This window comes from Coenobita brevimanus, chromosome 40, assembly GCF_032717465.1.
Source record: "Coenobita brevimanus isolate Jiangsu-jjx chromosome 40, ASM3271746v2, whole genome shotgun sequence".
Taxonomy (NCBI): Eukaryota; Metazoa; Arthropoda; class Malacostraca; order Decapoda; family Coenobitidae; genus Coenobita; species Coenobita brevimanus.
Window position 1 is genome coordinate 24,075,180 of NC_136993.1, and position 24,342 is coordinate 24,099,521.

The window sequence follows — 24,342 nt, forward strand, 5'->3', positions numbered from 1 at the left end:
GTTACGAGATTGTGACAACGTGAGTTAACATTTACTTGGTCGTGGTGTAGTGGTATGCTGCTTGGCTCTCACCTGAGAGTCTCTGGTTCGATTCCCAGCATATTGGTAATTTATCAGAAGAATAATTTTATCGCCGTCAAAGGATGAAGATGGTGTAGCACATTAAGTGTTTCAACCCAATCAATTCATCCAGGCACTTGGTTATTTGTTAATTATTTTTCTTCCTCATTCGTTGCTGTATCAATGATGTGTGCTGTCTTTTGACTTATGGTGGTGCTATCTTTTGAATATGTGTGACAAATACATTGAGGGTTTTATTCTCAAAACGTAATGCTACAAGGCCTAATGCAGCAATATATATATATATATATATATATATATATATATATATATATATATATACTAGGAGACAAGGGTAACATACTGACCTTCATAATACGTACAACAGGAGTTCTGTATTCACTATTAATTTTTGTAATAGTAAATTGGAGGTACCTGTGACTGGAAATGTAACCTGCTCTACCATGTGTCACCCAAGACTCTGGATCAGAAGGTACCGTGATATAGCGTTTGGACAGCTCCTGAAACATTACCAGTATATTTTAATAATAAGTCATGCTGCCCATAGACTTTTTTTTTTTTATACTTCATACCTTCAGACAGTTTTTTTTAAATTTGGAAAGATCAGACCCATAGAAGGGACTAATGAAGGATGTATTTAATCCCTTCAATTCGAGGTCCCTCCCAAGATTATTTAAATCATCAGGCGGCGAAAATATATGCAGTAGACTTAACCTGGCTGCAGGGGATACTTTAACTTTCATATTGGTATTATACACAATATCTTGAATGCTATGACCATCAATATGTGGAGGCAGTGACAGGTAACTTAATTAGATCTTAACAAACTGTAATAAACATACTTTTATATAATCAATCGTCGAGCCCATCATAAGGTCACCGAAAATAGAACCTAATTCAACAATACTGAGGTTTGACTCTTGATAATCTTTGAATGTGTCAATGGTGCGAGGTTGGCGTGTGACGGTGAGGAAGGCAGTAAGGTTGGAGCAGTAAGACATTCCCAGCACCATCGTGTACAGCCACAGGAAGGCCACAACCACCCGGCTGGTGTTGGTGTTGGGTTCCCGGGCAGCTGGCTCGAGCAGGTGCATAGAGATGGCGTGTAGGTAACTTGACATCATGGACTCCAGGTAAGAGGAGTGCCCAAGGCTGCAACAAGATAAAAATTTGTTATACAAACAGATGGTGAATTTTATATTTATGAATGAGGAATCGCTTCATTTACTCATGTTCATCACATACTGTTCTGAATACTTCCATATACTGCAATAGGTCTGCACTGGATAATGTACAAATTTATAGCCCAACCCTATTACCACAAGTTAAGTATGCGGGGGAGTTCAGCATGTTTGTCTATACTCAGTCTCCTCTTACACTAACAAACAGATTGTACCGGAAGTAGTCACGCAAATGACTCTGAAAGGTCTACATGACATCCAAAAATGGCAATGACAGAAGTCTCTGGTTAGGCTAACCTATCATAGTCAAATTTTGATTTGCAATTCACTGTAATCTGGAGAAGATTTTATATAAAATTTAGGGAAAAAAATGGAGCAACCAGTTCAATACATTAAAACAGAACCAATAATATGAAAAATACATTCTGCATCAGCACTTGCACCATGTGAGAGACACACATTGATATGGTTTTCTTTGTACTGGACTAATTTTCTACTGTGATAAATGTGTTTTGATATTTTTCCATGACCACTCTTATATTCTTCGTAGGGGAGTGCTGCAATTTTCTGTAAGGTGGCGTCCTGACAAAATGTAAGCTATTTTTTTTTTTTTTAACTAATATGACATGTTATGCTTCATATTTCACACGAGTTATATATATATATATATATATATATATATATATATATATATATATATATATATATATATATATATATATGCTAGGTGTTGTTCTATGATTCCGTGCACCAGTCGAACACGGCAGTACCTCTTAGGTGGATGATGGTGATGGTGAGAACTGGAGCTCACGTTTCACTAGCCCTGAGACCTAGCTTCTGACCATTCACCTCAGCTGAAATTTCTGTTTCAGTAACACGGGAAGTAGGCTAGCATACTCTTCTATACATTTTCCTTTAATTGTTTGCACCAGACTGCCTGCACATTACACACTACTCTTCCCGTCTAGGCCACACAGCACCCACCCTCGGAGTCTCGGGTGGGTGGGGGGGGGGACGGAAATGCCCTAACCGTCCTCCCCTCTTCCATAATGATTAAGCGGGATGTACTGGACGATTATCTGACTCTCTATGTTGTGTGACATGCGTGGGCTTTCCTCCAGTTCTCTCTCTATTGAGCTCCACATCTTCTCTAAGCCTCATCTTCTCTTCCTTAATGAGACTCAGCTCTCCGAAGCAACTGACCGCAAACCCTTCTCTCTATCTTTCTGCCTTCAATATACTCATTCCAAAGTCAGGCTGGTTGCTATGTACTGTATATGTATGCAACAACGTATCTTATTCTCGTGTTCCTGACCTTGAATTCTCTGAATTCTGGCCTCGGTAATCCTGTCATTATCTGACTGAATACATCTGTGTCGTGTAATTATCCCCTAATTCTGTCGACTATAAAAACTATTCTTGGACTGTCTTACTGCTAGGGCGGATCACGCTCTACCAATTTCTCTCTTCTCCGATATATCCATTCTACCTGGCTTTAAAGTTCACCACCACCACCTTTGACTTTTCTCTCCATTCACTGATCCACCTGGTGAAAAAGCCTACATCTTCTCAATTCTTCACGACTTAGAACAGCTTGCACAGCACCCTACCCATATGCCTGACCACCTTGGAGAGAGTTCCAACATACTCTACCTTTTCCCTACAACTAATCCTTCTGCTTACTTTGTTAATCACGTATCTCCTTTGGACTCCTTTGATTATAGCCTTATTGCCTTAACCTGTCCGATCGCTTCAGTATGACCTGTAGACCCTCCTTAGAGATGACAGCTGTTGCACTTAGGAGCCGCTGATTGGGAGGCCATCAGACAATACCTTTATAAATTTCCCTGGAATAATTACTATTGCCATAACTGAGACCCATCTGACTGTGCCTCACGCCTTAATATTTACCATTATTCAGCTCAGTCCTGCGTCATCTCTGAATATACTTGGGGTTTCATTCACATGGGATTTATTGTGGACTGATCATATTACCTCTCATACAATATTTACTTCCAAGAGTGCTGAGCTGGCTCGGTTCTTTCTTCACCTTCGCACAGCTGTTGACTTTATACAGGAGTTTAATTCGACCCTGTGTAGAGTACACCTCTCATGAGTCGGGGGAGAGGGGGCTTTCCATATACTGTACAGCTCCTCTCAACCGGGTGGAGGTAAAGGCTTTTCGTCTCTTTAACTCTCCTGCTCTGACTGATTCCTTTCAATCTTTGTCTCTTCGATGCACCATTGGATCTTCATCTCTTTTCTGTAGCTACTAAAAGCTACTAAAATAATCAGTGTTCTTCTCAACTACCTGCCTGCATCCTACCCTTCATTTCGGTGAGTGCATAGCTCACGCCTGCAAACTCTCACCCCTTGTCTGTCCAGCTTTCTAATTCAAGAGTTAATCGATACTCTCAGTTCATGAATTATGCAGCAGGTCATTAATCTGGAATTGTCTTCCCTTTTGCCTAAGCCCTGCAGTGTGTCAAGGTATCTCGAGTGAACGGACTCCTAAATTGTCAGTTTATTTTTTTTCCTTGGAGGGAACACTCTTGTTAGCTTCTAAGCTTTGGTTCCTTCTTTCCTGCATAAAAAAATGCGTATACAAGTATAATTCCCTTTCACTATATTTTTACTTGGAAGATATTCTAGAGTCATACAGTTGGGGGATGCCGAAAAATTATGTTTTAATGAGTGGTATAGCCACAGTGTAATGCATTTTTGTGTTTTAGAAAAATAGTACTTACAATAATGGAGAAAAAAAGCATTGTAATTTATAAGGACTGCGAGATTATTAGTGTCCATGGGATGCTATGATAGTAAGTCTATAGTCTGATACATAACAGAATTTGTACATTTTCTTCGGGCATTGGTAGTCAACTAATCTCCGAGGACAAGGTAACACTAGCATTAATATGAGAAGTACGTCCACTGTAATAGGGAAGCATAGTTATAACACTAGCTTGCCAAGTTAACTAGATCTCAGTTAGTAGTCTAGTAGAGGGGGAATGGGGGAGGTACGGGGTTCCCCCACTCTCTTCACAAAGGGGACGGGGTTTCCCCACCATCTTCACAAAGGGGACAGTGTTCCACTGCTGTTTTGTAGAGGGAAAAATGTTCTGTCACATTCTTGTCATGTCACATGCATCCTGCTCGAACCCTTCCCCCGAATTTGTCCAGGTGTGTGTGTGTGTGTGTGTGTGTGTGTGTGTGTGTGTGTGTGTGTGTGTGTGTGTGTGTGTGTGTGTGTGTGTGTGTGTGTGTGTTGGAGATATGTCATTGTTTCAACACAAGGAAGGGGCTAAGAATAATATTAAGTTTCTCCGGTACTGCATTCTGTCAAACCGACTCTCAGAGGTTCCACACCACTAGGACCACAAGAATTATACTGAAGCACTTCCCTTGGTCATCGGATGGTATTTCTTATGTTAAAAACATAGTTTTTATTTATATATTTATTCATTCATTATAGTTAATAATGATGAAATCAGTGATAAATTTTAAAACTAACAGAAACAAGCTCATGGAAAAATAACAAGCTGATGTTCCAGTACCCTGTGTCATATTTTCATTCGTTATACGGTGGCAGGTGTTGAGAAAATAATGCAATATTCAGCACCAACTCACTCTTAATGTAAATTTCAAAACAACCGTTAGTTTGATGCAAACGTAATTATACCCTTACAGTGCAATCGGTGATGCATTTGCTTTACATAAGAGAGATTTATATAATGTGCTTGTTACGATTACCGTGTGCAGCTTAGACACATATCTCCGTGGATTCGTTTATTGGATAGGCGACTTTAGATTTATCCTGGAAAGATCATCATTTCCTCTCTTGTAAAATCTGCTTCCAAGAGATTGGGTGTGCTAAGCCGAATCCGTGCCTTCTTTATCACTGCACAGTCGTTGACTTTATACACAAGTATAGTACTACTCTCAGGTGTGGGGAGGTTCCCCGCATACAGCATTTTTAAAAAAGGTGGAGTCAAAGGCTTTTTGTCTAATTAACTCTGCTCTTCTTATTGGGTCCCTTAAAACTCTTCGCCACGTTGTTGCATCTTTTTCTCCTTCATATCACTACTTCAGTGGTCGTTGCCCCTCTAAACTGTCTGTTCGCATCCTTCCACCAGTATGGCGGGCGAGTAACATCCCGCTAGCAAAAACCCTCATCCTTTTTCTGTCCAGCTCTCTAATGCAAGAGTTTACCATTACTCCCAGTCCATCCTATATGCAACAGGTCAACTCTGGAACTGTCTCCCTCTGTCTGTATTTAATACTGCCTTTAATCTCCAGTCCTTCAAACACTGTACCAGGCATCTCGAAATGAAATGTAACGAATCTTGACTTAAGCTCTCTGTATTATTTTGATTTACTTAAGAGGGAACAACCTTGCGGGCTCCTAGCCTTTGGTTCCTTCTTTCTTGCATAAAAAATGATAAAAAGATATTACACCAATGTGCGTACTGTATTTTTTAATGCACAGAAGAAGGAACCAAAGGCCACGAGCCCGCAAACCGTTCCTTCTAAGGAAAAAAAAGAACAACACAAAAAGAGCCAAATTCAAGATCCGTTCATTTCGAGATGCCTGAACACACTGCTTTTGAAAGACTGGAGGTCATAGGAAGTAGGAAATACAGACAGAGGGAGACAGTTCCAGAGCTGACCTGTTGCATAAATGAAGGACTGGGGGTAACGGTTAACTCTTGCATTAGAGAATTGAACAGAAAAGGGATGAGAGTTTGTTGCCAGACGAGTGCTGTGCGCACGTAATATAGGTGGAAGGATGCAAGCAGACAGTTCAGAGGAGCAGTGACCATTGAAATAGCGATAGAAAAGAGATAAAGATGCAACAGTGTGGCGAAGAGAAAGAGGTTAAAGGGAGCCAGTAAGAGGAGGAGGGTTAATCAGACAAAAGCCTTTGACTTCACCCTATTGAGAAGAGCTGTATGTGGGGAGCCTCGCCACACATGAGAGTTGTACTCCACACAGGGACGAAAAAAAAATCGTGTATAAAGTCAACAACTGTGCAGGGGTAAAGAAGGAACGGGGTCGGCTTAGCACTCCTAATCTCTTGGAAGCTGATTTTACAAGAGATGAAATATGAACTTTCCACGATAAGTCCTGAGTGAATGAAACTCGAAGCATTTTCACGGATGACGCAGGATTGAGCTGGATATTATTAAACAATAGTGGGTACTCCCGTGGAAGAGTTTGTCAGGTTGATAGGTGTAAGAACTGAGTCCTTGATGCATTAAAAAAAAACAAAATTATTTTTATCTCAGTCAGATATATGAGCCAAATCAGACATCGTGTGTGCCATAGCCTCATCCCTTGTCTGTTGAAGTAACTGCTGAGATGGACGTTGTGAGAACCGAATGAAAAGGTGAAGGGTGGAATCATCACCGGACGAGTGGATAGGATTAGATATACAGCTTAGAGGGTCATTGATGAATAAAAGGAAGAGAGTTGGTGATAGGACAGAGCCCTAAGGAACACCACTGTTGATAGATCTAGGAGAAGATCGATGGCGTCTACAACAGCGGCTACAGAACAACCAGAAAGGAAGCTATATATGAAGGCACAGACGGAATGATAGAAACCGTATAAGGGCAGTTTGGAAATAAAAGATTTGTGCCAGACTCGATCGAAAGCCTTTGAGATGTCAAGTGCAATGGCAAAGCTTTTGCCGAAGTCCCGAGAGGGGGATGACCAGGAGTCTGAAAGGTACGTGAGAAGATCGCCGGTGGAGCATCCCTGATGGAGCCCATACTGACGATCAGAAAGAAGGTTAGGAAAGATGCTTTAAAATTTTTCTGTTAAGAACTGACTCAAAACCTTTTGAGACACAGGATGTTAAAGCAACTGGACGATAGTTAGAGGGTTTTGAATGGTCACCCTTCTTTGGGACTGGCTCAATGAGAGGAAACTTCCAGCAAGAAGGAAAGGTACAAGTTGATAACCAAAGGCAAAAAAATTTACCAAGGCAGGGTGTAAGCATAGAAGCACAGTTCCTGGGGAGAAAAGGAGCGACCCATATGCCTTGTTAGTATTGAGGCCTGTGATGGCAGAAAATATATCAGCTGAAGAAATTTTAATGTCAGCCATGAGGAAGACAGAGAGGGGAAGTGATGGAGGAACAGCACCGGAAACGTCTAAGGTAGAATTGGAGGAGAAAGTCTGAGTGAAGAGATCTGCTTTTTCAGTAGGGGAAATGGCTACAGAGCCATCAGAATAGAAAAGAGGAGGGAAGGATGATGAGGTAAAGTTATTAGAAAGGTTTTTGGCAAGGTGCCAGAAGGAGCAGGAAGAATTCGAATTGGGGAGTTGAGAGCATTTAGTACGGATGATTTTTTTTTTAGCAGAGTGAAGAACAGACTTAGGACGATTCCGGGCAGAAACATAAAAAAGATGTGATTCAGGGGTGGGTTGGTTGAGGTGCCTTTTGTAGGCCCTCTCCTTGTTGTGGACAGCATTAGAACAAGCGTGATTAAACCAAGGCTTTCTTGCAACAGTCAAAGGATATGAGAAGGGAATGTATGCTTCCATGCCCGAGAGGATAACGTTCGTAATGCCAAGGCACACTCAGATGGCTCCAGGAAAGGAAGCAATAATCATTCCAGGGAAAATCAAAGAACTGCCTGAGGGTCTCCCAGTCCACAGCTCCAAAGTGCCACAATTGACGTTTCTTTGGAGGGTCCACAGGCCGTACTGGAGTGATAGGACAGGTTAAAGTAATAAAGTTGTGATCGGAGGAGCCCAACGGAGAGGAAAGGTTAACAGTGTAAGCAGATGGATTAGTTGTAAGGAAAAGGTCAAATATGTTGGAGCTCTCTCCAAGGCGGTCAGGGGTACGGGTAGGATGCTGTACAAGGTGCTCTAGGTCATTAAAGATAGAAAAGATGTAAGTCTGTTCATCAAGTGGATCAGTGAAAGGAGAGGAGAGCCAAAGGTGGTGGTGAACATTGAAATCTCCTAGAATGGAGATTTCAGAGAACGGAGAAATGGATAGAATGTGTTCCATCGTAGAGGTAAGATAGTCGAAAAAATTGTCATAGTCAGTAATATTAGGGGATAAGTAAACAGCGCCGATATATTCAGTCAGAGAATGATAGGACAGCCGAAGCCAAAGAGTAGAGAACTCAGAAGAAAGAAGTTCAGGAACTCGAGTGTAAGGTAGGTCATTGCGTACATATAAAGGCAGTTACCTTTGGCTGAATACACGAAAATTTTAATGTAATGTTTTCCAGTTTTACATACTGTCGGCAAAAGAAGAAAAGACAATTTCATGCACGGAGAACAACGACAGTCATAGATAATTATCCAGTTCTAAAGGGCACATTATGGAATCTGATCAATGGGACTTCTTTTACGAGAGAGAGAGAGAGAGAGAGAGAGAGAGAGAGAGGGAGGTAAACCACTCTAGATATATATATATATAATTGTCCAGTTTCAATCCTGTGTGTCTGTATGGATTTACCCACTCTATAGCATACAGAATGTGAACTAGGTTCTTATTTTCTTGTGTGTGTGTGTGTGTGTGTGTGTGTGTGTGTGTGTGTGTAGATAAATCTAATGTATGTATGGAGAGATCTATATCATTGTTCAAGTAGTAGTGTTCATGCAATACGGTATTAATTCTTGTGTGAGCATTTGCAGCAGTGAAATAAATATGAGAGTTGCACCTATGATGATGATCGTGATTAATGATGATAACAATAATTATAACAGTAATAATAATAATAATAATAATTAATTGTGGTAGGTGGAGGTGCTCACCAGCCACTTACTCGATGTAGTGCTGCTTTGGGTGTCTGCCCTTTCTTCTCTTCCATCCTTTCTCGTCTGTCTTTCTTTCTTTCATTCTTTCCTGTTTCTTCTGCCCACGGGTGACTTTACACTCCCTCTTCTGTCTTTCTGTCCTTCATTCTTTCTCCTTCCTTCTGCCTACGGGTGACTACACTGAGTGAGAAGCCAAATGGTTTCATGTAAACCAGGAAACCATTTACATACTGGGTGGTAACCATATAACCAGATTATGGCGCCTGGTGGTTTAGTGGGTAATTAAGGTGCTCGAATCGGAAAGAGCCTGTCTAGGCTTATATCCAAAGGGTGGTTGGGGCCTATTGCTACGTAATGCCTTTCAGGGATGAATGAGGCTGGTCACTCTCATCTTGAATATCAGGGCCAACTTGCCTAGCCCCGGGTTCCTATGTTCCTTATGGAGTGACAGAGGATTGGATGATGGATGGATGTATAATAATAATAATAATATTACCGGTAATAATAATAATCATCATCATCATCATCCGGACCTCTTTTCCCACCCAAGGGCAGGGTGACGAGTAGCAACGTCCAGACATCCCAAGTCTGCCCAGTCCAATGGGCCACGCTTCCATTCACTCATCATTCAAGCCCATGGAATCCTGGTTCCATCTAGTATGTCAAAAATTTTTCAAGGCAATCTTTAGCTTCACATACACGTATCCGATAGAGTCAATCCGAACGCTGTCATGTTAATGGGGTGCCAAATCCCTGATCAAGCACCTCTCACAACATTCATCCAGCCAGCTCGATATCCTGTCAGTCCCCTAGCCTCACCGAATTTCATACCTCTCTTCCTCACACACTCATCCACCATATCCCTCCACCTTCTCCTTGGCCTACCTCGCCGCCTCCCTCCTTCAAATGCGCTCAGATATACTGTACCTTTTTCACCATTCTATTGTTACCCATTATCTCCACATGACTATACTAGCTCAGTTCACTCTCTTCGATTCTTGTGTCCACAGACTTCCTCACTCCGCATCTTTCACGAATCACATTATTTCGTATCCTATCCTCTCCCTGTACTCCACATACATTCCTCAGCAATCCCGTCTCCACTGTTGTCACTCTTGATTTTTCATTTTCATGCCACACCATAATCTCACATCCATATGTTAAAGTTGGCGCTAACACTCCTTCATGTAAGCTTTGCGCAGCTGCAACAATCAAGCCTCTGTTTCTTATCAAGGCCTTCTTAGCACCAACTACTTTCCTTTCTTGTGTCACTCTACTTTCCACTTATTTTGCACATTTTCCTCTCGTTTCTATCACTATACCCAGGTATTTGAATTCTCTCCATTCACTGTAACATCACAACTGGGAGTCACCTTCTCTTTCGATTACCATCACTTTACTCCTTTCTACATTTATTCTAAAGGCAGCGACGCTCACAGACATCAGCAAAACTCTGCACTAGTCTACCAACTTCTTGTCCGGTATTTGCAAGTAACACTGCATCATCAGCATACAACAAATTTGAGATATTCCATCCATCACCATTCATTACCAACGCCATCACTCTCTCCATTACTCGTGTTTTTTTTATCTCTCTCATCACCCCATCCATATAAATATTGAAAACCATGGAGACATCACACGATCTTGTCGAACGCCCACATTGATCGTGAACCATTCACTTAGATGCCGATTTATATTTACACATGCCTCACTACCATCATAAACACTCTTGACGACACCTAGCAGCTTACCATCTACACCGTACATGCGCAAAGCCTTCCACAGTCCTTTTATGTCTACATAGTTTGTTGTATGCTTTTCCCAGATCCATAAATGCCATAAACATCTTAGTGTCCTTCTGCCAAGCCTTTTTCACTATCTGTCTCACTGCAAATATTTGATCTACACATCATCTGCCACTCCTAAAACCACCTTGTTCATCGCTCACAAGGACTTCTGATATCTCCCATACCTTCTGTATAATAATCCTTCCATATACCTTCCCTACAACACTCAGTAAACTTATGCGACGATATCTCTTGCACTCACTTTGCTCACCTTTATTTTTGTACAAGGGTACAATCACAGCCTTTTTCCAGTCTGTTCGCACAGTTTCACTCATCCATGCCTTCTTCAATATCTCCAACAAGCACTTCATTCCTCTCTCTCCAGTACACATAATCATCTCTGCATACACCTCATCAACCCCAGCTGCTTTCCCATTTTTCAGCCGCTTCACAGCGTTCCTCGCCTGTGCGAGTGTCACATTTCCTAGCACTGTATTATTCCTCTGTTTCTCTGTTTGCAGCCACTCTGCTCTTTCTATTCCCATTCATCAGGCTTTCAAAAGCTTCTTTCCATCTGGTCCTACTTCATCCTTGTGGATTAATAATCTACTGCTTACATCCTTCACACTTTTGCATTTTGTTCTGCTGTCACTTCTACATTTTCGCACCTCTTTCCAGAATTCTCGTAACTTCCTATTTTTGGAATAAATTGCATTCATTTTTCTTCCAGAATCATCATTTATCTCCTTCTTTTTCCTCTTCACGAGTCTTTTTACGTGCTTCTTAATCTCAGTATATTCAGTTCTGATTTCAATTGAACCCCTGTTCTGTAACCACTCTAGCCACTTCTTCCTCTTTTCTTGCATAGCTCTCTTAACTTCTTCATCCCACCATGCCATGCCTTTCTTCTTTGTTGTTAGTCTTGCCACACCTCACACCTCTTTAGCAATCCTAACTAAGCAATCCCTATATGCATTCTACAGGCTGTCCAGATCCATTTCATTCCAATTCACTGATCCCAACTCCTCCCCTACTTTGGTCATGTATTCATCTGCTGTTTCTTTGATCCTCAGTTTCTCATCTTTCAATCTTTCTGCCAGTCTGCTCCTCTCTCTCCTGGTCCACCTATCTCCTCTCAGCTTGATCTTGAATACCACAATCATATGATGTGACACACCTCCACACCGTCCTCTCACGGTCCTCGTATCGGTGACCATTCCCAGCATCGACCTCTCTATGAGCACATAATCAATCAAGCTCCTTTCAGCACGATTCCCATGCCCTCTATATCACATAAATATACAATATTTATGTGTATCTTTGTGTTTGAAATATGAGTTGCAAATGCACAGCTTCCTTTCCTGACACATGTCCCTCAGTAACTTCCCAATATCATTTTCTGCTGGTACTCCATTACAACCCATTATGTCATCCTCAGGACCAGTGCATTCTCTTCCATGCATATCGCCCATTACACACACTTTATATATAGGTCCTGTGCATTTCTCCCACTACTTCACCCAGCTCATCCCAAAACCTGTCTTTCTCTCTCTCACTCCTGTCATTACATAGTGCATACGCTACAATCACTGCCACTGTCACCTTCCCAGTAATAATAATAATAATAATGTGGTGTGGTGTGTGGGATGAAGAGAAGACGGAGAGGGGTGCAAGGAACAGCGTGATGGAAAGAACAGGTGAGACAGGCTGTGGCACAAAAGAAGAAAGCATACAATGAATGGATGAGAAATAGGGGCGTGGAAGAAGTTGAGAGGCAGAAGAGAGAGTTATATGCAGAAAGAAAGAGAGAGGTAAAAAGATTAGTAAGAGAGAGTAAGAAGAGAGTGGATGAGGAATTTTGAAGGAATTTGAGTGTAAAGTGGAGGGACTGTAAGAAAATGTTCTGGAAAGAGGTGAAGAGAGTAAGACAGGGTGGATGTGAAGTTAGCAGGGGAGTGAAAGATAAAAATGGTAGATTACTAGTGGAGAAGGGAGAAAAAGTGAGCAGGTGGAGAGAACACTTTAAGGAATTGTTGAACATAGAGGATGGAAGTAATGTGAGTATAAGTGGCTGGGGAATAGCTGCGAGAAGGAGGGAGGTGAGAAGACAGGAAGAAATCAGTAGAATAGAAGTTGTGGAAGCAATGAAGAAAGTTAAATCGGGGAAAGCCCCAGGAATTGATGGAATGTGTGGTGAAATGTTGAAGCATGGGGGAGAGATAGTAGTAGAATGGATGTGGAAGATGTGCAGATTGGCCTGGGAGGAAGGTATAGTTCTGGAGGATTGGAAGTCAGGTATAATTATTCCCTTGTACAAAGAAAAAGGGGAAAAAGAAGTGTGTGGTAATCATAGGGGCATTAATTTGTCTTCTTAGTATAATAGGAAAAGTGTATGGTAGGACACTTATTGAAAGAGTCAGGGAAATAACAGAGGAAATAGTTGGAGAAGAACAGGGAGGCTTTAGGAAGGGAAGAGGTTGTGTAGATCAGATATTCATTCTTAGATCCTTAGTGGAAAAGTTTCTAGAGAATGGAAAGAAGTTGTATGTGGGTTTCATGGATTTGGAGAAAGCATATGACAGGGTGGATAGACAAGGATTGTGGAAAGTATTAACCCGCGCTGTCCCGGCGACGTGAATTAATGTCCGCACATGATGTGCACGCGTGTCCCGGCGACGTGAATTAACGCGGCAACATTGCAAATTGCATAGTTTTCACATTTTTCAAAATTCGCATCTGATTTTTGTTTCTCCCGCCTACGCAGGCCTCACCTACTCGCCGCCAGGCAGATAATCCCCTAGACCCAGATTAACCCCACCTGACCCTGTGATCGTCCACTTACCTGTCAGCAGTCACCCACGTGTGCCGGCACACTACAGTACGACCTACTCAGGTCAGAAGAGACTCTAGGTACGAGTGTGTGGAGTGAAACGTTGCTCTCTGCCTGCAACCGTGCTTCCGTGAGTATCATAATAACAGGCACTACTGAAAGTGTGTGTAGTGTGGTAAGGCCTGTACATATGCGATAAAGTGTCGCTCAGTATCATAATAGTGCAATGTTATCTTATGTGATACTAATCATAGGAGCTTGTATAGTTACTGTAAAGTTAGTATGTTAGTTGAAAAATAGTCTAAGTTGAAAGTCACAAAACATACAGTCAGTAGGTAAATAAGTGCTATAGTCTCACCAATCTTAAACCCAGGTTTGGGTGGAGTCTGGCGCTGGGTGCAGCCATGCCATACTTCCTAAACGAGCGATGAGTAGATTCTGTTATATATGTAATAGGCATCACAGATAGGTACACACATACTAATACAATATAAACGTAAGTATTCTAGCATATAAAAGGAAGGTAAACGTGTAATGCTATGGCTCTTGTACATCAATAAAGAAACGTGGCATACATATTTTACAGTGGTGCTGAAAAAAATGTAGTTACTTTTACCGACTTTCACGGTAGTTCTAAGTTGGGTAAGTAATGTAACAATTACGTTTATAATATAATTTGAAGGAATCAGTAGAACATACGCTATTTTCTTAATAGAAATAAATAAGTTAAAACACTCACGAGCGGCAACACCAGGCCCATACTGGGAGTTAATCCATTGGAGGGAGATTTAAGCTTCTGTCAGGTGCTTCCACTATTCACTTTCTATGTTGATGCAGACACAATGGCAGCTACGCCAACTCGCTCGCATCTACATAGTCAAGCCAAAGAAATGGCCTTCAACGTAAGCCAGTATTTTCTGCAGGAGAAGCAGTACGGAGGAATTTTCGATGATGTGTCAAGGGCAATTCATCGAACAGCTGCAGCAACAGGACTTAGCAAGAGCAGGATTGAAGCAATACGCAGAGAAGCAAGAGATAATGAAGAAAACAACTCTCCAGAGTTTACGTCTCCCAAGAAAATCACTCTCACCTCTTCTGATGAGGAGGATTCATGATAATTTCTTACATGCTGTAAGAGAAGAGGAATAGGCCTATCGGGGAAACCTCTTAAAAAAAAAAAAACGCGCCGTGACTTTTACCTCTTGGGTGGTGTGGAAAGAAAGTCTAAGTTTTAATATGTAGAGTGTAATTTAAAGGCTATAACCAGGTAAAAAATCATAAATTATATGAGAGAGAGAGAATGCGACTTTTAAATTCATTATTTTGATTATATTTATAACTTAAACTAGTTTGTCTTTACACACACACACATACACAAACACACACACACACACACACACACACACACACACACAGAGAAGTGGGTGAAGTCATGTCAGGCCAGGTGGCGAGATGGGAGCGGACGAACTCTAACGGTGTCAGGTCAGCCACTAGCCAATGAGAGTATAGGAAACAAGGCAACGCTGTACGCCGGGAAATCCCCGGCTAGACTCCACCCAAACCTAGGTTTTAGATTGGTGAGACTATAGGAAGAATTCTGTTCACTGTGTAAGAGGAGTGGGAAATTCCCCAAGGGCTCTAAATTTAGCCACCAATTATGGGATAAGCTGTCTCCCAGTGTACCACCATCCCACCTCACTCTCTCTCTCTCTCTCTCTCTCTCTCTATATATATATATATATATTAGGATAAGGCTTACTGTAAATCGTGTACTACTGTGAACGCAAATGTCTAACATGGAAAAGGCCAGAATGTAATGTGAGAAGTACTATAAAGGGGGAGAAAATAAATTCAGAGGTGAAAAAATAATGACATGACATGATTTACTTACGTAAATTAGCGCTACTTCTATGCTAATTCTTTTCATAAAGCATGTACTTCTGTAAAAGCAATTGTCTAACATGTAAATGGGTAATATGTTATAAGTAATCAAAAAGGTGAAAAAATAGAATCTGAGTTGAAAAAAGCATGAAAGACCAAGTTGTCACTTGGTAAATAAGCACTATTCTTATGCTAATTCTTTCCGTAAAGCAAGTACATCTATAAAACTAATTGTATAACATGTAAGTGGGTTATATATTATGTTATAAGTAATCTAAAAGGTGAACAAATAGAATCTGAGTTGAAAAAATTATGATATAAAATGATCTCACTTGGTAAATAAGCACTACTTTTATGCTAATTCTTGTCATAATGCCTCAAAATATGTACAAACAATTATGTAAAGTTGAAAATGGTATGATGTTATTGTGGAAGTAATATGGAACATGAAAAAATGCTATAGCTGATGAAATAACGATGTTTGTTATCCATCGGTGACATAAGCGACCGATTTCGCTAGGGTCGCACAATGGTACATACCTTATTTCTCAGTTTTTTCTGTATAAAACCCAATATACTTGTGGTATACATATTTCCAACATATGAATACATGATAATAAACGTATACTGTATCAGTTCAGAGTACCCGTGCCATCATAGTATGGCGAAAAGACTACTCATAGAGCATGGCAGTACCTGTCAAACTTACATGCTCCAGGTAAGCCATTTCTGGACCCAAGGGACACCTTTCTTTGTGATTTTCCTTAGTTTTTGACCAAAAGCGAATGTTTGAGCAAAAAAAAAAAAAATGGTCCAAAAAAGCCGGGACTGGGGTGGACCAAAGCTCAGAAAACGTCGGGATTGGGTGGGTTAAGAATATATGGAGTAGATGGGAAGTTGTTGAATGCTGTGAAGAGTATGTATGATGGTGCTAAGGCTGCAGTGTGTGTGAATGGTGAACTGAGTGAATTTTTCTCTTTGAAGGTTGGGTTGAAACATGAATATGTCATGTCTCCATGGTTGTTCAATCTGTACATGAATGGGGTAATAAAAGGGGTACAAGGTAAGGTAGTAGATGTTGGAGTGGCCCTGGTGAGAGAGGGTAGTGTTTGGAAACTCCCTGTACTGTTGTTTGCAGATGACACTGTGTTGTTGAGTGAAGACGAAGGGGAGCTGCAAGGCTTGTTGGATGAGTTTGGGAGAATGTGTAAGAAACGGAATCTAAAGGTGAATGTAGGGAAGAGTAAAGTAATGGTCTTTGAGAGAGGTGAAGTCAGTGAATGTACAGCGAGGTTGGATGGTGAGGAACTGGAAAATGTGAGTACGTTTAAGTACTTGGGGAGTGTGATGAGTAAGGATGGAGGTTTGGAGGGTGAAGTGCTTGAAAGGGTAAAGCAGGGAAGAAAGGTTGCTGGTTCTTTGAAAGCAGTGATAAGAAACAGGGAAGTGAGCATGGAAGTGAAAAAGTTACTACATGACAGTATTGTGATACCAACTCTAACGTATGGAAGTGAAGCTTGGACGTTGTTGGAAGGGCACAAGTCAAGAGTGAGAGCAGTGGAAATGAGTTATTTAAGAGGAGCCTGTGGAGTCACATGGAAAGACGGGCTGACAACTGAGGATATAAAGAAGCGTTGTGGTGTTGATGTGGATGTGATAGGAAGCGTTAGGAGGAATACACTGAGGTGGTTTGGCCATATGGAGAGGATGGAGGGTGAAAGACTGACGAAGAGTGTGATATGAGTGAGGTGGAGGGGGGAGAGGGAGGAGGAGGCCGAGGATGAGATGGAGGGATGGGGTGGAGAGGTATATGAGAGAGGAGGGTGTGAGTTGGTAGCAGGGCAGTGAAATGGCGGGGGACAGGGCGACGTGGAGGCCATTTGTTTGTGGCCACCCCGAACGGGATTGAGGCGTCTGGCAATAGATAGATAATAATGATAATAATAAGTGATAATAATAATGATAATAATAATAATAATAATAATAATAATAATAACCATGGTGGAAATGGAAATAATGAAATGGAAAATGTGAATGGATATAAGAACTTCGGAAATGTGATGAGTAAAAATGGAAGTTTAGAGGGTGAAGTGCTTGAATGAGTACAACCAGGAAGAGAGGTTGCTGTCCTTGATAGCAGTGATAAGAAACAGAAAAGTGAGCGTGGAAGTGGAAAAGTTACTACATGCCAGTATTGTGATACCAACTCTAAAGTATGGAAGTGAAGCTTGGACCTTGCTGGAGGGACAGAAGTCAGGAGTGAGATCAGTGGAAATGAGTTATTTGAGAGGAGCATGTGGAGTCACATGGAGAGAGACTGACAAATAAGGAAAAGAAGAAGTGTTGTGATGTGGATGTGGATGTGATAGGAAGCGTTAGGAGAAACACATTGAGGTGGTTTGGCCATGTGGAGAGGATGAAGAGTGAGAGACTGACAAGGAGAGTGTGAGGTGGAGGGGGGGAAAGGGAAGGGGAGGCCAAGGATGAAATGGAGGGATAGAAAGGAGAGGTATATACAAGAAGGGGGTATGATCTGGGAGCAGGGCAGTGAAATGGCGGGGGACAGGGCGACATGGAGGCGTTTTGTTTGTGGCCATCCCTATGGGATTAAGACGCCTGGCAGTAAATAGGTAGATAGATAGAACAATAATGATAGTAGTAATAATAATAATAATAATAATAATAGCTAAATTATTTAGACTATGCATACGCACTTCATTATTCCCAAATTCATGGAATGAAGCCAATATCCACCCAATTCCGAAGAAAGGAAGTTCCTTTGACCCCTCTGATTACAGACCAATAGCTGTCACATCTTCTCTTGGTAAAGTATATGAAACTTTAATTAATAAGCACATTGTTAAACATCTTGAATCCAACAATTTATTAGTGATAGACAATATGGTTTTCGCCACGAAAGATCCACCATTGACATACTCAATCTCCTAACTCATACCATCCATTAATCAATTGATCTACATAGAGAAACTCATGCAGTAGCTCTTGATATCTCTAAAGCTTTCGACAGAGTCTGGCACCGTTCCCTGCTGTACAAACTCCCTTGCTATGGACTAACGTTTTTTGTTCCTTTGGTGTCTTCATATCTTAGTGACAGGAAAATAAGAGTAAAAGTAGATGATGTATATTCCAATTTCCACTCAATTAACGCCGGCGTGCCGCAGAGGTCGGTTCTGGTGCCAACCCTATTCCTGGTTCATATAAATGACCTCTTATCTGTCACCCACAATCCCATCCATTCATACGCGGATGACTCAACACTACATAGTTCATTCACACTCAGACACCCATTTACAAAGTCTAATATCTCTACCTCTCAACTCAGTACAGTCATCTCCATAAATCAAGACCTATCTACGATCAGTGAATGGGGACAAAACAACCTTGTCTCTTTTAATGCTAGTAAAACTAAATATTTACAATTTACTAATAGACAGATATTGCCAGATTCGTACATTACTTCAGTGCCACTAATATTCCCATCTCCAAAAGTATTGAAATTCTTGGCGTCTCACTTAACAATGCTGGATATCTCATGTTAGAGCACTTGCTAAAACCGCCTCAAAGAAACTTGGATTATTGTACAGAGTCTGTAACTTCTTCGATGATGAGCAGTTGGCTATAATTTATAAGAGTCATGTGCGCTCTCAGCTTGAATATTGCTCACCCTTGTGGAATGGATGTGGAAAGGTTCTATTAAAACAACTAGATAAAATTCAGAACAAAGCTGTTAGAATTATTAACAACCCTGCCATTACAAATAAACTGCCTCCCCTGCAAGTAAGAAGGAATGTTGCCTCCCTTGCATTATTTTACAGATATTTTTTTTTGGCAAATGCTCAGACGAAGTTCCGTCCATGGTGCCACCTCTCCATGCCTTCCCTCGTGCTGCTCGGGCATCTAGTAGCGCTCATGACTGGAATGTCACTCAGCCATATTGCAGAACTTCTGCCTGTCAGAATTCTTTCATTCCCCGAACTGCATCTCTCTGGAACTCGCTTCCCCAGAGTTGTTTCCCTCTATATTTCAACCCACAGCTATTCAAGTCTAACTGTTACAGATAGTTTATGAACAGAGTACACCAGTAATCTGGTGTATGGATTATTACTTTTTTTATTCATTTGTTTTTCCGTCCTCCTTTCTGTTATTTAAAAAAAAAAAAAAAAAACTCTGTAACTGTCCTGCGCAGAGTCACTATAGTCTCACCAATCTAAAACCTAGGTTTGGGTGGAGTCTAGCCGGGGATTTCCCGGCGTACAGCGTTGCCTTGTTTCCTATACTCTCATTGGCTAGTGGCTGACCTGACACCGTTAGAGTTCGTCCGCTCCCATCTCGCCACCTGGCCTGACATGACTTCACCCACTTCTGTGTGTGTGTGTGTGTGTGTGTGTGTGTGTTTGTGTATGTGTGTGTGTGTAAAGACAAACTAGTTTAAGTTATAAATATAATCAAAATAATGAATTTAAAAGTCGCATTCTCACTCTCTCATATAATTTATGATTTTTTACCTGGTTATAGCCTTTAAATTACACTCTACATATTAAAACTTAGACTTTCTTTCCACACCACCCAAGAGGTAAAAGTCACGGCGCGTTTTTTTTTTTTTTTTTAAGAGGTTTCCCCGATAGGCCTATTCCTCTTCTCTTACAGCATGTAAGAAATTATCATGAATCCTCCTCATCAGAAGAGGTGAGAGTGATTTTCTTGGGAGACGTAAACTCTGGAGAGTTGTTTTCTTCATTATCTCTTGCTTCTCTGCGTATTGCTTCAATCATGCTCATGCTAAGTCCTGTTGCTGCAGCTGTTCGATGAATTGCCCTTGACACATCATCGAAAATTCCTCCGTACTGCTTCTCCTGCAGAAAACACTGGCTTACGTTGAAGGCCATTTCTTTGGCTTGACTATGTAGATGCGAGCGAGTTGGCGTAGCTGCCATTGTGTCTGCATCAACATAGAAAGTGAATAGTGGAAGCACCTGACAGAAGCTTAAATCTCCCTCCAATGGATTAACTCCCAGTATGGGCCTGGTGTTGCCGCTCGTGAGTGTTTTAACTTATTTATTTCTATTAAGAAAATAGCGTATGTTCTACTGATTCCTTCAAATTATATTATAAACGTAATTGTTACATTACTTACCCAACTTAGAACTACCGTGAAAGTCGGTAAAAGTAACTACATTTTTTTCAGCACCACTGTAATATATGTATGCCACGTTTCTTTATTGATGTACAAGAGCCATATGCATTACAAGTTTACCTTCCTTTGATATGCTAGAATACTTACGTTTATATTGTATTAGTATGTGTGTACCTATCTGTGAAGCCTATTACATATATAACAGAATCTACTCATCGCTCGTTTAGGAAGTATGGCATGGCTGCACCCAGCGCCAGACTCCACCCAAACCTGGGTTTAAGATTGGTGAGACTATAGTCTCCGTCTACCTGTACTGTTTCTTACAATGACCCTGAACACACTGGGGAGAATTGGAATTTTTAAGAAATAAAACGAAGTAAACTCTTAGGGACTGATTTGGCAAGTTTAATTTTCAGATTACTTGCTCAGGTCCTGTTGAAATCTCCCTAGACATGACCACCTTACTTCAGCCACCAATAATACTGATGTGGCTCTTTCTGTCACTGCACATAAAGGATTTGGATTTTGTTTTTCTATTAGCAATGGCTCATGCCAGGACACAAAACCTGGGCCCTTCAGATTACTGCCGCGGCCTCAGGTTTTCCTGGAATCATCACATGACTCTTGAGACCGGAATAATAACTAGAACAATGTAACTGTCCTACAGACAGTCATTAGTTTACACCTACCGTTTCTTAGTGACCTTGACCCCAATGAGGATATTTGGATTTTTTTTTCCTATCAGCAATGATCCATATTAGGACATATAACCTGGGCCCTTGAGATTCTTTGTGCAGTCTCCTATCTCCTGGAATCTTTGGGAGACTCTGAGGCCAGAATAATAATGTTACATATTCTTATGGTGTAGCCACAATGAGGAAACTTCGGAATGTGGTAAGGTATGTGTAATGTAAACAAGATCTGAAGACAGCAAGGTAACTTCTTGTGTAACATCAACAAGGGATCTGACAAAGGTGTCGAAGAACACACATATCTGCTACTGTTTCATACAATGACCTTAACCCCATTGGGGATATTTTGATTTTTTCTTTTCTACCAAAAATGGCCCATGCCAGGACACATAACCTGGGCACTTCAGATTCCTTGTGTAGTCCCTGGTTCTCCTGGAATCGTTGCAAGACTGAGGCGAGAATAATAATAACTAGAACTCTGAAACTAAGTCACTTATCTTGACCTACTGTTTCTTAGTAACCTTGATCCCACTAGGGAGATTTGGATCTTTTTTCTATCAGCAATGGTTCATACCTCGGCCCTTTAGATTCCTTGCACAGTCTTTGGTTCTCTGGGAATTGTTGCAAGAGTTTGCAGTGAGAACAGTAATAATAATACCAGCAAAAACAATAGTTTCCACCTACTAATAATACTAGCAAAAATAGTTTCCACCTACTAATAATGCTAGCAAAAACAATAGTCTCCACCTACATAATAGGCAGAGACTAACTAGAACTCTGTAACTGTCCTGTGGACAGTCACTAGTCTCCACCTACTGTTTCTTACAATGACATTGACCCTATTGGTGAGAATTGGAATTTTTAAAATAAAACGAAATAATCTCTTAGGAATCAGTTTGCCAAGTTTAATTTTCAGATTGCTTGCTCATATCCCATTGAAATCTCCACTACACATGACCACCTTATCTCATTCACTCATAATACTGAAGATGGCTTTTTCTGTCACTGCACGTAAAGGATTTGGATTTTTTTTCTATCAGCATATGCCAGGACACATATCCTGGGCCCATCAGAATCCTTCTGCAGCCTCCGGTTCTCCTGGAATCATCGCAAGACTCTGAGGCTGGAATAATAATAATATCAGCAAAAACAACAGTCTCAACCTATCTAATAGGTGGAGGGTAATTACAACTCTGTAACTGTCCTAAGGACAGTCACTAGTCTCCATCTTTTGTTTTTAACGATGACCTTGACCCCATTGGGGAGATTTGGATTTTTTCTATCGACAATGGCCCATACCAGAACACATAACCTGGGACATTCAGATTCCTTGCACAGGTCAGATTGAAATCTCCAGTAGACACTGCCAACTTATCTCATTAACAACATAATACTGATGTGACTCCCTCTGACATGCCCTTCCACTCTATCTAAAGAATTTGGATTTTTGTTTCTATCAGCAATGGCCTAAGCCAGGACACATAACCTGAGCCCTTCAGATTCCTCATGCAGTCTCTGATTCTCCTGGAATCATTGCATGACTCTGAGGCAGGAATATTAAAAATACCATTGAAAACCGATTAAAAAACCTCAACCTATGTAATAGGTGGAGACCAATAACCAGAACTCTGTAAGTGTCCTGTGGAAAGTCACTTAACTCCACCTACTGTCTCTTAGAATGGCCTTGATCCCATTGGGGAGATTTGGATTTAAGTTTTCTCAGCAACAGCCCATACCAGGACACATGACTTGGGCAATTCAGATTCCTTGCACAGGTCATACTGAAATCTCCAGTAGACACTACCAACTTATTCACAACATAATACTGATATGACTCTTGCTGACATGCCCTTACACTGCACATAAAGGATTTGGAATTCTTCTTTCTATCAGCAGTGGCCTATGCCGTAACACATAACCTGGACCCTCCAGATTCCTCACACATTCTCCTGTTCTCCTGGAATCATTGCGAGACTGAGGTGGGAATACACACAGGCAAACAAAAACAAATTTTTTATGTAGTGGTTCAGGATGTTTGAACAAATTTAATGTATTTTGGGGGTGCTGAATCGAAAAAAGACATTTGCTAAACTGGCTCTAGTTTTCATGATAATGGATACCCCTCAAATTATGATTTTCACCTCAATATATGGGAATATCCTGACTTGGAATCAGCAAGGCAATCTGTGCCACACACCAAAGACATTCCCATGCCAGTGCTTATGTCACTGCCCGACCTTGCATTACCAGATTTTGAAGAAATGCAGAACTTGAGAGTGTAGAACAACTGGTAGCAGTGGATGTGAATATGAAGGAAGCTATTTAACACTGAAGCAGTTCTCCCAAGAAGAGTTCAGTGATCTGATACGAGACCTCAGTCTGTCAAAATAAGCATCTGGAATTTTAGCATCCAGGCTATAAGGGAAGAACTGTCTAAAGCCAGAAGCTAAAATAACAGCTTATCGGACAAGACATGAGGCACTTCTTTCTTTAGCCAAGATGAAGAACTTGTATACTGCAGTGTCATCCATAGACTTCTTCTCCAAATGGAAATACTAGATTATCGACCAGAAGATTAGCAGCTTTTTATAGACAACTCCACCAGAAGCTTGGAATATGTTTTACTTCACAATGGTAACCGCTATGCATCTCTTTCAACTGCCCACTCAACAAAAATTAATGAATATGAAAATATCAATATGGTCTTACAGAAGCTCAGCTAGCATCAGCACCAATGGTCTATTTGTGTTGACCTACAGATGGTGAACCTCTTGCTCGTGCAGCAAAGTGGATACACGAAGTACTGTACCTTTGATTCATCTACTTGTGGGATAGTAGAGCAAAGCAAGGTCACAGGAAAAAAGTGACACAATCTTCAAGGGAAAACATGACTGCAGGTGCAGCGAACATCAGTAACAAGCCATTGAGTGACAGAGAAAAAACTATTCTC

General features: G+C 41.1%; 1 protein-coding gene across 1 annotated transcript in view; it reads right to left on the reverse strand.

Moving 5' to 3' along the window:
• The window catches only part of LOC145396992 (ionotropic receptor coreceptor Ir76b-like), a 155,373-nt gene that overhangs the window by 17,236 nt on the left and 113,795 nt on the right, over positions 1-24,342 (reverse strand). The window contains exons 7-8 of the mRNA XM_080270218.1: positions 924-1,233; positions 429-581 (exon numbers count right to left, since the gene is read on the reverse strand). Of these exons, the coding sequence (XP_080126344.1) occupies positions 429-581; positions 924-1,233 (463 nt within the window). The remainder of the gene's footprint in view (positions 1-428; positions 582-923; positions 1,234-24,342) is intronic.